At 35.7% G+C, this 18,441-nt stretch overlaps 1 protein-coding gene across 1 annotated transcript; it reads right to left on the reverse strand.

The window, feature by feature from the left end:
* Window positions 1–1,473: 1,473 nt before the first annotated feature.
* LOC307172538 (discoidin, CUB and LCCL domain-containing protein 1) lies at window positions 1,474–18,020 on the reverse strand. The gene is made up of 15 exons (XM_079895011.1): window positions 17,804–18,020; window positions 13,822–14,043; window positions 12,342–12,479; window positions 8,649–8,700; window positions 8,439–8,511; window positions 8,132–8,265; window positions 7,454–7,491; window positions 6,588–6,767; window positions 6,389–6,498; window positions 5,777–5,948; window positions 5,488–5,568; window positions 5,297–5,390; window positions 4,356–4,396; window positions 4,152–4,259; window positions 1,474–2,345 (listed from the first exon to the last, which is right to left on the reverse strand). The coding sequence occupies exons 1-15, from the start codon at window positions 17,901–17,903 to the stop codon at window positions 1,933–1,935; spliced, it is 1,956 nt and encodes a 651-aa protein (XP_079751137.1). The 5' UTR covers window positions 17,904–18,020; the 3' UTR covers window positions 1,474–1,932.
* Between the last annotated feature and the right edge of the window lie 421 nt (window positions 18,021–18,441).

Genomic DNA, 18,441 nt, shown 5'->3' on the forward strand with positions numbered 1-18,441 from the left:
AGCATTATTGTGGCATTGACCACACCAAACATACAGTAGAACTAACTAAACTTAGTGAAGTATTTATCTGACAAAATTATTTGGCAAAAAAGCAAACTACAGCTACATATTTTAGAAAAAAGCTCACAGGAAAAAGAATACATTGACAACAGCATCAGTTATTAATATTTCACTGGTTCTCTCTTGTTTTTGCATGTGTTCATAATTTCTTCGATATGTTTCATTGCGTTATCACAAATAAAACAATTGACTCCAAGCACAACTACACAATATGCTTACAAAATCTTTAATGCATTTTTAATAATATTTGGATAAAGTGTGAAGATGTCAATTTTCCTAGGCTGGTCAACACTTTTGGCCACCACCGTATGGCAGTTCATTGACTTTCCAACTGATCTTCAAACCATGCGGCAAAAGCCAAGCCACTTTTGTGAGGATTGCAAGCTTCTCTGGAGTTGTTGGAGCTGTTGATGGAACTCATGTTCGCATCATTGCTCTAACTATAAATGAGGAGACATATTATATCAATAGAGAAGGATTCGGTAGCATCAACACAAATTTGTGATAATTTTGCACCATGCAAATCCATTTGAAATATTAAAAGAAATGTTTCAGTGTCAAATGATCAAATTATTTTATTATAATTAAATTACATTATTGGTGTCATGCTGCTGTGACTTCACCCTTGCAGGCTCACTATTGGCTGATTCAGAGGTCGGCCATTTTGGGTTGACATCATTGTAGTCCTTAATTTACAACCATGCTCACAACACTTATAGGTGCAGTCTGTAAGAATGACAGCTAGTGGTCGAAATGGGCACTGCAGTCAAATTTCTGAATATCGGAGATCATGTTTGAATCGTTGTTGCCAGTTTGAGGACACGCAACAGGAACGAGCGCAATTGACAATGAAAGCCGAGGTGACTTGCGTAAGTTGATGAGTTGATTTATCCACGTTTTAATATGCTCTCGTCAGAGATTTTTTTAGATGGATGCTGAGGCTTTTTGGGTTGGGTTGAATCTGAGATGTCTGACCCAGTTTGTTTGTTCGTTTCCAAGGCTGCAATACGCTGTGTTTCCTGCCAACTGGCATCCCGGGGTGTCGAAATACTATTGGGTGAATTGGCCGTGGGCGAAATCACACAGACCAAAACAAAAAAAGACATTCCAACACGGAACGCACATTTCAAAGTAAAATAACTGGTTGTAGAAGTGTTTTTCAGAGAAACGGGTAGGTGAACATATTATGGCATTTTTATGCTTTGTAGAGTGAAAAAGTTAGATACAGCACCTTTAAGTAAAGTCAAGTAAAGATTTATCTTTTAAGATAAGTCTCCTCCTCTTAGACAAGTCCTACGTTTTGCCAAGAATTTTTGACACTTAAGTCAAAGCTTAAGATATTCTTAAGAGCATTTCTGAGAAGTTTTATACATACGGGCCCTGATGATTATTTAAATTATGCCCTGACACTTAGAGAGAGAGAGAGAGAGAGCAGTTTAATGCACCTTAAAATTAGTTTTATAGCATGCAAAAGATAGTACAGAAGATATATCACTTGAATTTTGGTATGAAAATGTCACAAGTTTATTTCACAACTATAAAAAAATGGAATATATTTTTTAATACTTCAGTGGTTTGAAATCACAGACACAGATCCTCTTGGACTATATTCTGATTAGTTAACGATAAAACGCCCACATTTACATTAAATAAAAAATACACAGGTTCAGTGGTCGTCTGAACAATACAGCTCTCCTCATGAAAGCACTTCTCCCATTTCCTACATTTTTGTTAACACCCACATAATAATTTCTTGTTACATGCTGATCCCTGATGCCATTTAACACAGCATTCTTCTTTGTATCATTCATTAGGTTACATTATAACAGCACAAAGTCACAAATTGGCTTCAGTAGGAGATTCCATCTTGGCTCAGAGTGGCTCATGGTACGTATGCAATAGTGGTTCTACCGTGTGGGGCTCAAAGTAGATCACGCTAGCATTATGTTGGCTAGTACCATGTGAGACTGGAGTACAGTACCCGTTTGAGATCACTCTGTGTGCGGGGCAGTCATATTGTAGTTGGCCCGGCTCTGCTCTTGCGCCCTGTGTAGATCGACACGCAGGTAGAATCTGTCGGCTGTCCAATGTTGAGTCTGTGGGCATTTCGCCGAAGGGTGTCGCATATTCTGGTTCGGGTGGCAGGGGATCGGCGTATTCGGGAAGTTGTCCGGGGGTGTCATAGTGGTTGAGGGTGTAAGGGATGGTGTAGCCCTCCTCTATTGGGGGTCGGAATGTGAGTCCCATCATCTGCCCACCTGCTCCTACATCAGGCTCAGCATAGTCTGGAAACAACAGAGAAATGTTACAGAAGTAGAATTAGGAATGGTAGATAAATAGGAAGTAGATATTCCTGATCACTGGACATTTGATGCCAAGAACAAACATCACATTTAAATGTCCTAATGGTGTGCTCAAGCCCTCATAGGAAGTTCGTGTCTTAATTAATTATGACGTCAAGTGTATTCAAATCACTTTGGTCGGAGCAAGATAGTGATCTCCCTTTTTACATAAAATTAAATAAAAAAATAAGAATTTTCAATTTAAGAAAGGTGCTGTTAATTGAATCGTTGTTTTAATTGTACAACACTATGGAATTTTGTACATGCAACTTATTTTATTCATTGCATCCAACATATTTTCCCAGTGAAGCCCCCAACTCAGAGAGTTTGGTCTTCAAGAAAATCCTGAGTTTCCCACTCATAATTACGACTTTGTGGTGATGTTCATGTGTGTTCAAATCGCAAATATGATCATTCTGACATGACTTGAACACAATATAATAAAGGAATTTCCAACCTTTCTTGTCATCTGGACCTGTCCAACCTAAAAATTTGTCATTAAATGCTATATTTATTAAAATTATATCAATATTTTCTAAGTGTACTTGATGTAAATGATTTAATTCCAGTAAATCAACTTGATCAAATACACTTATAAAATATTAATTGAATAAAGCATTTAATGCCTTTTTTCCACAGGATCAGAGTAAATTGTTATATTTTGATTGTTTTAATTTGACAAATTTTTATGATTTTCTTATGATTTCTTAAAATCTGATAATAATGATTTTAAATGAAATTATATATATATATATATATATATATATATATATATATATATATATATATATAAAAAACAAATAACATAATTTTATTATTTTATTATAAAAATAATATTTTATTATTTTATTTTATTATTTATTAATTTTATATAAAGTATTTATATTTATTATTTTGTTGTTTGATATAAAAAATATGATTTTAAAATAAATAAAACCCCTAATTAAGGAAAAATAACATTGATCTAACATAACATTTTCTTTCTTTTTTTAATTGCCAGCATGGATAAGCTGTCATGGATGTTTGCATCGCAAAATCTGACTGAACAGATATAGCATTATTAAGTTCCAACATGATCCCACTTTCGGGCTATGAAAAGGGTCCCACGGTTCCCCCTCTCCTTCTCAGTCCTTCACTCACCCAGCAGGAATGCTAAGAGGGCGAAGCCGTTTTAATTGAAGCGACTTTAGAAAGGACTCTGATTGTCTTGGCCACTGACCCTCTGTCCTCCTCATCCCAGAACCCCTTACTAAAGAGTCTGTTGGCCAGTGGGTAGTGAGGAGGGTGTTCTTCTGACTTGAATGCCCCTAATTTGGGCTCCAATTAAAGAAGCCTTTCAGGGAAGCACTGCCGTACGAAAGAAAGACATGTTTATGCTGCCACTGAGCAACTGTTGGAGGAATGAGCTCAGAATGAAAGCCATTTGCCTGTCATGTCTCTTCTGAGTTCCACTGGCAGCTCAGCTGAGCAAAAGCACACAGAGTGGGGCAAGCGAACAAAGGGGTCAGAATGACTACTTGGCTTTCTCTCTGTTTCCGTCCTGCTGTTTGAGCCACATTAACCCTCTTATTCACTGCTATATATTACCGCAATGTCTGAGGGCTGTTGATCTGAGATTCTAAGAACTGTTGTACCCAGCGGCGTCCTCTCGACAAACACTGCCTTGTCTCATTTGCCGTTTGAAACATTCCTTTATGAATTTCGGTATTCATTGCTATACTTGTCTAAAAAGCTCTGTGGATGGCTTACCATTGAGAGGAGGGTTGGGGAGAGCATCGTGGATGTTCCGAACCAGAGGGTAAGATACAAGCTCTGGGTTTGTGCACGGAAGCTTCTTCCCGTGGAAACCCTGACAGCCTTAAGCAGAGACAAAGAAAGTCAGTCAGGAAATATACCAACAACACATAGGAGACATATCAAAAACAGTACTAGAGATACAGAGCAATAGGTTACCTTGGTCAACACAGCATTTCTTTATTTGTGCATTTGTTTTTCTGAAATAAAAACACATGTAAATATTACAAAAGCTGTCAAGAATATTCCTGGGTCATATTTCACCCCAAAATAATAAAAAAAAGGATTCATATTTTTCTTAATGAATATTAACCTATTTTTTGGACCATTCAAATTTGTTGCATTTTTTTTAGACCCAGTGAAAAAAATGTATTACTGTAATGTCAAAATCATGGTACTGCATTTAATTTTATTTCCTATTTTAGATATATAATTTATATTTAAATTAAAGTTAATCCCCAATTTATGGAATAGAATACATTTCCAATTTGTGCATATTTGATGTTTTAAATGTAAAAAGAAAATGACAGTTAACAGAGATATTAGACACCTCAACTGAAGTAAACAATTAACCATATTCATATGATTCATTAATCATATTCATTATTGTTAGGTCCAGTAAAAAAAAAAAAAAATTATATATATATATATATATATATATACCTATATATATATACCTATATATATATATATATATATATATATATATATATATATATATATATATATATATATATATATATATATATATACAAAATACTATATATACCTATACAAAATGAAATGCAGTACAACAAATATTACCGTATATATTAATAAATATATATATATATATATATATATATATATATTAATTAATATATACGGTAATATTTGTTGTACTGCATTTCATTTTGTATTTAAAAAAGAATGTATATACACTATACAATATTTATTAATTATATTAAATATAAGTCATAAAATTTCTATAAATATTTGGTTTTGAATTAAAATTCATATCAATACTTGTTATGGTGACATGCCTGCTTTTTAATATTCATGTAAATTCTAGAAGGTATTTTTATATATTACTCTATAATAAGGAACAATTAGTGTGTTACCTTCTCCACCAAATAAGCCCAGCTAAAAGGCAACCCACACACAGAGCGGCTCCCAAAACCATGCCTGCCACTAATATCACTGCTTGACTGGGGCCTGTAGGGAAATAAGAAGAAAAGATTTAGCCTTTCAAAACAAATCTACCAGTTTACACATCATGATGATAGCAGATTAACTTACAAATTCACCTCACCTGAGCTTCTTGTGATGACAGGACTCTCAGTTGGCAGAGTTTGTAGAGGCACTGTGACAACTGCCTTCCCAATATTCAATTCTAAATAAAATAAATTGAAAGAATTCATCACAGGTTCAAAAGACTAAGAATTCACTTCATTCTTAAAATTCTTAATTTACTACATAGCGTGCTTGGACTTCGACCAATACAATGGTCTTTTGTTGCCTATATGTACTATAAAAATGTTTAAACGTGAAGTTTATGTGGCTTGAGGGAACTTAAAAGAGATTCTGTAGCAGGCCCTCACCGTCTCCATAGGAACGCGGTCTGAGGGGGGTAGAAGGGCAGCCCAGCACTTGAACCTGCGCACAGGCCCTGATATGCCACTTCTGGGGTTTCAGACGAAGGTAGCGTGCTACTACTGGAGGAATCAGACTGCTGAGTACCGTCACATGACCATCAGAATGCGCCTCAAACACCTTAACATAGAGAAAAAATTGGTATAAATATAAATATAAAGGTATGGTATAATATTGGTATGAATATAAAGGATTATTTATATTATAAAATAAAACCAAGACAGAGATTATACCTAGTAATGTATATAAAAGAGTAACTGTTTAGGTAACATTCACACAAAATGTGTTTGTGTCCAATGTCCATTTGCGCTGTTTATTAACTACCTTTTTTATGTAAATATGTGCATATTTTAACACCATAAACTGGTTTACTGAGGCACACTGTAAAAATGATTTTTCAAAGCTGTAAATAAGATTACTGGAGCAAGTCTTTCTACTTCAAAAATTCACATTTAATTCAATGTGTTACTTCCAGTTCCTTCGTAATTAATTGTGAAATTTACTAATGAACTCTAAGTGAAAATTCTTTCGGTATTTTTCGAATGTGCAGCATTATGTACCTTGTCTTTGCTCGATGCCGCTTTGTAGACTTTCCAGTTTTTGCGGTCTTTGCTGAACATGAGGGAGTAAGATTCAATGTAGTAATGTGTCGTACCCTTTGTTATGATGCCTGAAAGCAGAAAGCTTCTGTAACATTCCCTTTTGCTCTAATATTACAGCAGATGTTTGCACAATGATTATTAGAGGTTGACCTCTGACCTGTGACACTACTCCTGTTCCACAGCTCAAGCTCCATCCACGGTTGCTGGTCCCCAGAGCTCGCAGCCCACAGAGAGCCCCCATGTCCCGGAGCCCAGGAGACCTTCTGACCCAGTCTGTTCACCTCATCCCACACTGAAGAAGTGTTATAGGCCACCACCGTTAGCTCCCTGTCACACTCTGGATACGCATGGGAACAGAACTTGTTCAGACAAGTAAAGATTATACTTTCTCATACCTCAGATATACAGTCTTCAGTTGTTAGTGTTTATCTTCTAGCAATGTATAATTACAAATAGGCACTAAGAGCATGTTTAAGGTGTAAGTATCATGTAGCAGGTGTAACTGTGTATTAGATAAACTGTAATTTATTCCTGAACACTCACACACAGGCTTATTCCTGGTATTAGGATCCAATTAAACCAAGAACTCTCTATTTTAAAATGCAATTAAAAATTAGACATTTGAGAATAAAGAAGTAAACGTTTGATGTTTTTGAACCAGCTTATTTACATCTATTATTATAAAGCATAATCATGTCAAGGTTTTTTTCAAAAATGGCTTATGTTGTATGAAAAAAAAACTTATTGTACAATATAAATTACAATAATCCTATACATTTAGTGTTATTTTATGATTACAGCACTGTGTAAGAATAAATTTAACTAACATGTATATTTTAAAATGAGATCAACTTGCATTTGATTTGCAGTTAAAGAAACATTATCACAAATAAATTCATAAAGAGCAAAGCCAAAATTCAATAAGGATTTAAAAAAAATGATGCTACTGGATTACATTTGCTATGAATTCAAATAATATCAGTTGAAATCATATCTAACATATAGGAAAATAACCGTTATTACCTCTGTGGAAGACAAGCCGTTTATCTGACAAGGAGCCGCTGTAAAAATATATATAATAGATTATTTATTGTAAAATCAATAGTAATTTTTTTTATTTGGGTTGTCTCATGGAGGCCACCATGATCAAATCAAATGACCAGCTGAATGCAACTCAGTTTATCTTGGTGGCCCTCCTGTTATTGGAGCTTTAAAACATTTCTAAGGGTATGTTTACACGACAATGATGTACTAAAAATGGAAAAAAAATGTCCTTTGCATTTTTCGCATGCAGGCGACAATATTGTCAAAACGAACCTCATTTACACGGATCCGTATTGTATTATATTGTATTATTGTATTATATTGTATTATGCTGCCAGGCAGGTTGTTGGCGATGTCACTTTGTACAGAAAAACTATGTGCCTATAGACTAAACACGTAACACGCATATCCATGATATTACCGTTTTTACCGTTTTTGTAGTTAAAAAAAATAAATAAAAGTTTGTGTTTTCAGGCCCCCAAAACGCAGTTGTCATGTAAATGAACGGCCAAAACACATACAAACTTTTCCATTTTTAGTTGAAAACAGTGTCGTGTAAACGGCTCCTAAGTCAGTAAAAAAAACGTTGCTTTTGTGTGATGCTACATCCACACCACCAGGTGTCAGTATAACTTGCACAACATGCCACACACTCACGTTTTCGACAGTACTCCATTAGCGAAGTTCGACTCATACAAGGTAATGCCCCTCTGCAGAGACACGTTGATCATGCCCCCCAAACTGTCTGAAATAACCCCCGCATGGACTGCAGCTTTGCATAATACAGAGGTCTAAAAAACACAAACACACGCATATGTTAGAATATTACATCATTCAGCGTTAACAGTGACTGTTGTGAGTTTTTAAAAACACAGTTTCTGGTATCAATCCACATATGGTAGTAAATTCAAATGCCATGACTAATAATCTCTCTATATTGCACACAGATAAAAACCCAGCTTACATCACGGTAGCCTTGTCCATGCCAGCCCCAGATTTCTCCTGCAACACCTTTGCAGCCTGCGGGACAGAATGCACTGGAACACAAGTGAGTCCAGGATTCAGATAATAAACATTAAAATGTAACCTACAAGAAAGTGTGGGACTATTCAGAGTGATGACTTTTTTTTTTCTTTTCTGTAATGTCGGGTCATTGTTGAGGATTTTTTCTTACCTAATTTGCTGAGAGGAAAAATGTGTCCCTCGACGCAGACATGAAACGAGCTCTATAGGACAGAAAGAGCATTGACAGTTACAATTCGGAACATGTGCTCATACACTAGCTTTTTGTAGTCTACTTTTCCCAAACTGACTTGACAAAATGGTGTCTTACGAATCTGATGTATCAGTGTATACTCACAGGAGAAGGTCAGTATTTGATGCATAGCACAGTCAAGTTGTCTAGGGCTTTACACAAACAACTAAATACACAGGAAAGGAAGGATGTTACGAACCACTTCTGTTAACTCTGGAGCAAAGTGCGAACTTTTGACAAAACATTGACTTCAAGGGATATTTTCTGGAAAGTTACATCTTTTAACTTTGATTTCAGTAATGGGATCATTAATATATTTTTTTACATAGTTTCAAAAAAAGGTATATTTCAAATAAATGCTATTCTTTTGAACTTTATATTCATCCTGAATCCTAAAATTCTTTATTCCGGTTTCCAAAAAATACTGAGCAGATCAACCGTTTTCAACATTGATAATACAAAGAAAGTTTTCTTTGCACCAAATCAGCATATTAGAATGATTTCTGAAGGATCGTGTGACACTGAAGACTGGAGTAATGATGCTGAACATTGAGCTTTGTCATCACAGGAATATATTGCATTTTAAAACAGAAAAGTTATTTTAAATTAAATAGTTTTTCACAATATTACTATTTTTACAGTTTTTTTTATCACATAAATGCAGCCTTAGTGAACATACGAAGCTTCATTCAATAGCATTACAAAATCAAGTTTTTGAATGGTAGTGTAAGTTGCTTCTATGTAAAAAAAAAAAATGTATTCATAGAATATATTAAATAATAATAAAAAATATTTAAAAATGCATGAATATAAAAAAGTTTGCTTACTCCCCTTTCCCCCACTTGTTTTATTTATAGCTCTAACGACTCTTACAATTACAAAATTGTTTTAATTTATACAAATATAGAAAAAATATATATTATGACACATCTAAAATATGAAAGAATTAGTACAAGATTTTGACAGGTACTGTAAATATCAAAAGAAATATATTTTATGCTTACAAAGCAAAGAGTAGATTCACTTTATGAGAGTTAAAAGCTTAAAACTTCTAAAGAAAAGATTCTGAAATGATGCAGCCGGTCAGAAACTGCCATGAGTGACTGCTACTGTGTGGTCAGGTGATGGTTAAGCTGTCATGCTGTGCTTGTCTATGCAGGAGGAGTGAGCATACAGCATTCCATCTACTTCAGTGTGTGCCCAAGCACTGGGGCCTCTCCTTATTCAGGCCAGGAGCGGCAGTCTGCTACCCTGCTTACAAAGCAAACACTCTGAAACTCAGCCAAGGAGGAGAGCCGCATTCCAGTCGGTCACCTTAACGCACTTTTTAAAATCCCTACATCCAGGGCCGGCCCATTGAAGTCCTCTAAAGCCTACACTCATGGGCAAAAAATATATAAAAATTGGGCCAAATGGCAAAATATTAAAAGGTCTTTTAATGGTCCATTTTAATCTCAAATCACTGGTCAGGAATTGTAGATTATGCTGTAGATAGCACGGAATAGCCTTCCCCAACTTGCAGACAGATTTTTACAGGGAGAAGAATCAGTGTTGTTCCACTTAATGTTAATGGCTTCAAACAGTTCACGAGTAGTTGAAAAATGTCTCCCAGTTCGTTTAAGTTCAATAAGAGACCAAATATTCATTATTATAGGGTTCAAATCTGGATTCTGACAAGGCCAAAACATGAGCCTGGTGGACTTGTTCTCAAGCCACTTCTTGGTTGGTCTCGCATAGCCAGACCTTTAGACTGATGGAAGAAGGTCTGGTCTCCATAGCAGCTTTCATTGGCCAAGGACCACCCAGAGTCTGTCTGACTACTAGTTCAGACTACATGACTTGCTGTAGAGTCTTGAAGTCATTGTGGTGTTCACAATACGTGACACTACGTAAATGATCTGCAACAGGGGGTCACACACTACACAACTCTATTCAGTCCCCAAACCACGTTTTGTCATGAAAACTCACATGAGAAGTGGAACGGGAAACAGGAGTTGTTTATTTGAAAATGGGCGTCGGGAAGAAATTAGCGCAGCAAGCTTTTTGCGCAATGATCTGTTCTGAAAAACCCAGAAAATGGAAAAAACAAAGATTATGGGTGAAAGAATGGATCAGCACACGCTGGCAGCAGGGATTGTCTGTGCTACATAGAGAGTTGGAGGAGAGTAAAATAGGTTTATAATAAAAAAAAGTAGCTGCGCATGTTGTGGTTTGGAATGACTGTTTTTCTTCCGGTGACCTTGCTCTCTCATTGGCTGTAGCTCATCGTGACACTTGACACTCCAGGATGTCGAGTCAGCCGACAGCTCCAGATATTTAACACGCTAGATATTTGTCTGGCGTCGGCGAGGTGTCAGCGAGTCTCTTTGATGCGTTGAGTAGTTCACACATAAAGATTAGCAAGATCACCCCCTGATCACAGCCCGATCTGTTGGAGAAACTCGTTGACTTGCAAATCGCCACAAACTTTACATACTTCACATACTTTTGAAAATCCAGAATTGAGTTGATCCTGATAAGCGCTCATTGTCACACTTGTAAACACGACGGCGTTCTTCTTCCATGAGGGGATTTGGCATCATGGCATCTTTATTTCCAGGCGTACTGCTAAAGAATGCGACACACTGGGACATCCTGTAGGATTCAACCAATCAAATGACGACTTCGAAAATCCTGAAGTGTTTCCATTTAAGTGTGCATCAGACGTTCATCCAGCAGTCTGTGGGCGTAACGTCTGAGACTACTTATTTGTTGTCTGTGCAATTTGGGCAGGAGCATTGTCTTTTCACAGTAGCTTACCAATCCCAGCAGCTAAAAAGGCTCCCACACAACAACACCTCTTCCTTCATGCTTTATTATTATATTTCTCAGCAGATTTTTTTTAAGACACAACTCTGGAGCATCACCATGCCACTCATGTTTCATTGTGATTCATCACTCCACCACACACAACTTCCCAAATTCTGCCAAAAACTTAATTCTGTCTTAGTGTCTCTGATGTTTTTCTGAGACAGCAATGGCTTAAGTAGTGCATTTGCTTAAATTTAGCACATTTCCTGACCAATAATATGTGGTGAAGACAATTAAAAGCTTAGTGTTTAGCCATTTTGGGCTTGGCCCTTTTTTTTTACCCATTAGTGTACACAATGGGCCTTGGTCCCACTATAAAAATATATCAAAAACAGGGAATAGGACACGTTTTTACTAACATAAGTAAAGACGGACACTTAAAGACATTACTTTAGTGTAGTTTACCACATTGACACATGTAAGGGTGTTTATTTAGCGATTTGCGTGTGACCTCCGGTAGAACAATTTACATATTATGTTGGAAACGAGTGTAAACAGTAGTTGAGATTAGGATGGGAACTACTTCCACTCCCAGAGTCAGATGAAGTCCTGTTTACGGAGTAAGCTGTACAAACAGTCCTTGGTGTGTTTACTCTGATCATACAACATGTTCAGAGCAAAAAGAACCATTAGCTCTTATTTTGTTGATAGATATATATTTTTTTTTTTCTACTGTTTATAGGTCACCTATAAACAGTAGAAAAAGAAAAAAAACGATGGGATGGAGCGGGAAGTGTTGTGTTGCAGGACATGAGCCATTACCTGAGTGCTGATTGGTTGAATACGACATGACAAAGCCCCGTCCTGAACGGTGAGTGCCGGAGATGAAACGCACTGTTACTTCATTAGTACTCACAGATATATTCCTGTTTGTGGCGGACAACTGCCCACACAGAGGACCTGTGAAACACAGACCACATAATATAAGCACAACAGATTTAATGTAACACAATCCTGCACAGCTTCACTGCCATAAAAGGCTGACATGTTCATGCAGACTTATGTGACTACGAAACTGTCATGCTACAGCAGAGTGGAATGCAGCATACAAGCTAGAGTCATGCTTATGGTCACATGACTTCTAAAGGCACTAAAGAACAGCATGAGGTTGGCTCTCTGGAATTTCTCAATAACAACATACTGTAAATGAGGTGGCTATAAAATTACAATAGTTAAAGGTGGTGAAAAACTGTAAATTCCCTTGTAATGTTGCCTTTTGTGGGTGAGAAGGTATTTAATATAAATGATTTAATTCATGTTTAACTTTATCATAATTATATTTCATTTTTTAATTTACAATTTTAAATATTTAATATAATTTAAATAAGTGAATTCAAGATGGATATTTAGTATCAATTATTTATTTTAAATGTACTTTTTAAATTAAAATTATAATAATAATAATATAATACAATTATAACAATATAATCTAATAATTATTAGTATTCTATTTATCATAATTTATATGATAGCATTTAAGAAATTCAATCTTGGATGTTATTTGATATAATTTAATTTGTTTAATTATATTGTTTTATTACACTATATTGAATTATATTATTTTGAAATGTATAATTTTAAATATTTAATATAATTTATATGATATTCATAGCATTTAAGAACTTAAATCTGGGACAGATATTTAATATAAATGATTTAATTCATATTTAGTTATTTTATTTTATTCAATTATATTTAATTATGTTATTAACTTATTCTATTTAATTCATAATTATAAAAAACAACTAAAATGTATGACATCCATTCCATAGCATACAGTATGAGAAAATAGATCCTAGATGAGTTTTTAATATCAATTAAGATACTTTTAATATCATTATAAAAACAATTATGTATTTATATTATAATATTAAATTAGATTTATTTATATATATATATATATATATATATATATATGAAGAGTTAAGATGCAAAAGCCTCTAAGTGCCATCTGAAATTTTCTTCTAAAATTATCATTTTTATCAAGCTTGTATATTTAAGTTCAGTAATTTCACTTAAATGACAATGAATTTTCATTGCTATCATTCAATTTTCAAATATATATATATATAATTTTTTTTACTTTTTAAAAAAATATATTTTTAAATCATTTATTTGAAATCCATAGCATGTGAAAAGTAAATCTTGAAGTTTTTTTTTTTTTTTTGTCATACTAGTGGTGTATACAGGCAACTGGGCTAGACTCTGTCATTCCATAACGTCCGTGTGAAGAGGGTCATACCCACTCTAGTGGCTCCACTGGTGTCTGTGATGGTAAGAGAGCCAGATATGCAGTCTTGGCTCCACTCCAAGTCAAAGTCCCCAAAGGTCAAGAGCAGAGTCTGGCCCTTCGCTACCCTTAGGCTCCACTCACACTGGGTGTGGTTAGGGTAGGTTCCCGGGAAGTTCAGCGAGGTCAGTGTGCCACTGGTGGGACTGAGGACTGTGTGTCCACACCCATTGCCTAAAGGGAAAAAAAGAGAGGGAAGATCAAAATGATATTAATGCGAAAGTAGTTGAAAAGGCATTTTATCTTCGGTTCATGTTGTGGTTTTGTGGTCTGTTTCCACACATAATTAAACCAGGCATTTTATCTTTCATTTAACTTCCATTAATCATCAAATGTGCTAATTAGTTTCTCTCTTGGCATGTTTCTAGCCCATGGGAAAATGAGACAGGGCACATTTACAGTAGTATGAGAATTGTGGGTATTGGCAGGTCTCCGGCTGCGTATTGAAGAGTGGATCGCTGAAGCTTGTGTGGCAAGGGGTCTTGCCAATATCAGTTTTAGTCACACTTGAGGGGCTTTCCATAACTGATATTCATTTAAGCCATAATTACAGTAGGGTTTAGTTGATTGCAATGCTGTGTTATAGGGTAGCTTCCACAGTCATGCCCTACCAAGTTCATTAACAAGACATCATCGCCGCAATATAACCCCAAAACATTTGGCAACTAGTTTGGAGCTCAACTAAATCCCAGAGTCAACATGAATTGCCAAATGTATCTAATGTTTTTGAGTCTCCTGCTCCATTTATGGTCTAGACGCTGTGTGACAAAGTAGAGCGGTCTGAGTCCATCTTCCGTCTTTCATTCCTAATTTCTCAGTCACCTCTGATTCATTGGGGTAAAAGCTTCTCTGCCCCCTTCTTTCCACTTTGGGTGCAATTTATCTCCAAATCTACTGAACCTCTTGTTGCTATGAGCAATCTTAATCATTGCATAGGAAAACAAACATGATTTGTGGTCAGGCTGTTAACTGGTAATGCTCAAACAATCCACTCAGTGTGGTTAAAGAGTTGATTGTTTGACTTGGGTGAGAATGATTTGATCTACAAATTACTCTTTATACATTTTCAGATACATTTCAGTCAGTATTTAACCCCAGCTAAGATTTGTGGATGAAGCAGTTTCTTGCAATTAGATGTTATTTCAACCCAATCTCATCCAAAAACTTAACTATTTTACAAGGTGGCGTTTTTGTATGAATTCATACAGTGTGATTTCTATGGAATTATACAATTTTTAGAAAAACCTAACCCCATTCCTAAACCTAACATCAATGGGACATAATCAGATTGATCAACAATGTACGAATCACGTTGTTATCTTGTGTGTAATCTGTTTGGTTAAATAAAGTTTGGAGACCAAATAATAACAATATATTATGTTGATAAATTTTAAATAATTAATTAATTGCCTTCCTATAAATTGTGAAAAAGTGATGACGTTTTAATATTTAAAGCTTAATGGGCCGTTCACACAGAATGCGTTTTTTCCATTCCACTAAGCTACTTTTCCATTGTTTTTCTTTGTAAACGCGCTAGATGGACGTCTTTAACCATTGCGCTCGCATCTTGCATCTTTTGTAACGTCTCGCACATGACAAGGCATTCTAAAAAATCAGAGCTCAAGTTAAAATAAGCAACATAAAACTAAAAACAAAACGCTTCTCTAGTCTAGACCTTGCACTTTTTTTTCGTTCCACTCACGTTTCTAACGGCAAAAACGTGTTCTGTGTGCTCTGGCCCTGAGTGCGTGATTTCTCCAAAACAACTACAAGTAATCCATTTTTATAGGTTCATTTGCCCTGAAAAGTGCAAATACTGTCACTTCTATCAAAACATTGCTTGTTGTTTGATCCATCCCAGCAACACTGGCTCAACCAATGATGTGAGTTTGGGGTGGGGCTATCTGTTTTATTTGACCAATGGCAGGCAGGGTGAGTGTGTAGAAAAACCTGTGTGAAAACAATAATTTCTGCAATTCCATTTGGTGGTGCTAGTGTTCAGAAATTAGACGCAATGGTTGGCTACAGTTTAACAAGGCCAGTTTTTTTGTAACCACAGCTCAAAAATTCACAATGAACACCTCATGAAGCACAGCCTGAGGCAATCCGTAGACCTTATTTAACAGCAGGCAGACACTTTGATGACATCTGTGCGCTGTCTGCGAGTTGAGTTTACAGCAAGGTGTTTAAGACATGCAGTGATTGAGGATGCATAGACTGGGTATAATTAAGACACTTGCTGACACACAATATAACATTCCTTACAGCTGAGCTGCCCTACAAAGCAAAAAGGCAGTAACTGCATTTTTGGTCAAAAATGAGTTATTATCATTTTCATGACATTCAAGGCATCCTTTGTTATGTGACAAAACATCTTATCTCAAATGTGTGTCGTTTTGGAGAAAAATGGTAATAGCTTTTGGAGAATCTGTAGTTACTGCCTTTTTCCTTGGTATTGTGCCACGTTTTTGGTAAGTAATACAAAGCAAATTTACAAAGCAAGAATACAGTAACTGCAAAATAGGGGTAAAATATCAAATTAAATATGAGGATTGATATATACAAAGAATAAGCTAATATAAAGTAACAAAACAGCCACATGTCCAATAATCTACCTACAACTACTTAGGCTGGATGACAGAATAACTTTAAAGTCATTTTTCTCAGTTCTGCACTCTGCGTAGTTACTGCCTTTTTGCTTTGTAGGGCAGTGAGCTACTATGAATCCAATGGACCATGGATACCAATCCATCATCAGCGCTACACTATCACGCAGCATGTAATTTTATTTTCTCGTCATGAGATTTGCAGGCACGTCCCAGCAGGCCTGAGCCCATGGCAGACAGGATGTTCGGCTGTTTAGATTGTCACATCACAATTCCTCTACATCAATCATATATTACAACTGTAAACTCAAAAATATTTGTGGACAAGCTGTTTTTTCCTGCTCTTTTGTGTTCTGGCAAATCCTGGACACTCTTCTATATTATAGTACAATCTCAAAAACATGTAAGCTTCCACTCTGCTACAATAACATCCCAATAAACAGTCAGCATCCCATCTGGCTCATCGGAATGGAAGTATTGTACACGTAGTTCTGGGGGTGGACGTTTGACTGGAAAACATTTTCCTTAGTCCTCTATGACTCCGGCTGTAGTGATTCATGCTGACCCCACACATATTGAGAAATACCATAAACAAAGTCATTCTTCCTAACAGACTCTCTAAACACAGGCTGAGATTGAGGACATCTTCTGGTCCAGCAGTCTGAATGCTGATCTGATTGTGATCTTATATGGACAAATATTGCTATAAACGCACACACTTTATTCTTTGTGTATTTTTCTCAAAATAATTTTTAGAGAATGCAGTCAAGGGTGATTTCTAGCTGATATATTCTGAAATGTTGTTGAGCTTAGCATAATATAAATTGAACTCCCTACAAATTACTCTCGGATGAATTTTTCTTTTTGCACCAGATATTTTCAGGTTTCCATGACCTGTTGCTCATGATCCTAGTTATAAGTTCATATTTTTAAAAGGGCAAGATGACCACATAGTGAAGGAAAAACAGCCAATAAGTGCTCAGCATAGACTACATCATGGGAACTAAACTTAAAACATTTAGCATCCCATTACATCTTAAAGTTTGTTTCGACAGTGCTCAGAACTGTAATTTTAAAAAAGTGCGGTTACTTTGAAGAATCTAAAATATAAGAATAGTTTTAAAATCAAGGTTTTTGTTTTGTTTAAAATTGTGTTTACTGCGTCCATTTGTTTTATTTCATTGTTTTGTTGACTTTATTAATATTCTAAAATGTTTATAAAATATTATTATAATATTATATAAATTATACATTTTTTAATTACATTTTATTTTACTTAAGTATTACCTTCCACCGTATTAATGTACTAGTAGTATGCACAATCTTACCCTTTTGACCGCATACCAACACCAGCGTTTCCATGCTGAGAATAAGCCAAATCCTAGAGAATACCATAGTATCCCAAAGCGTTGCATATCGAGCGTGCATGGTTTCCTTCGGGATATCCCGTCGCTGACTCTATCGTTCAGAGTTTATGCCATGAGTTTTAGTTTGTCGTAATCAGCCTACAGCCTATCACTCTTCTCATCCAAGTTAAGACGCAGCAAAGTAGCCCATCCCCAACTGGGCATGGGTTAATGCACTCTACTCTTATTGGCCTCGGGACGTGCTAGTCAAATAACAATTCCTGTTTCAATACCTGACTTGTGTAAAGCGAGATGTTCCCCTGTCACCTTTTTTTTTTTTTTTTTTTTTTTTTTTTTATTAATAAAACGATAGAGGGTGCAACGGACCGAGCATGTAATGAGAAAGTTGGGTGGCCAATGCGTTAAAACCCGCTATGCCAACATTACCTAACGAAACCGAATTGGTTTTAAAGGCAGCGTTTTATTAAAATATGCACTTGAATTGAATTTAGATACTCAATTATTAGTTGTTTTGTTGTAAAAATCATTTGAATTAAGGTTATACATCGAAAGCCCTTAATAAAACTAAACAAATAAACTTAATCGAGAAACCCTGAGGG

The sequence above is a fragment of the Squalius cephalus genome, assembly GCF_949319135.1.
Source record: "Squalius cephalus genome assembly, chromosome: 15".
Taxonomy (NCBI): domain Eukaryota; kingdom Metazoa; phylum Chordata; class Actinopteri; order Cypriniformes; family Leuciscidae; genus Squalius; species Squalius cephalus.

What these genes read in the sequence shown, in the direction of transcription:
- LOC307172538 (XM_079895011.1), bottom strand. Translation starts at nt 17,903, where the DNA reads ATGCACGCTCGATATGCAACGCTTTGGGATACTATGGTATTCTCTAGG. An exon ending in ACGGCTTGTCTTCCACAGAG is followed by an intron (nt 6,768 to 7,453) that starts GTAATAACGGTT and finishes ATGCGTATCCAG; the next exon opens with AGTGTGACAGGGAGCTAACG. An exon ending in TGTCATCACAAGAAGCTCAG is followed by an intron (nt 5,391 to 5,487) that starts GTGAGGTGAATT and finishes ATTTCCCTACAG; the next exon opens with GCCCCAGTCAAGCAGTGATA.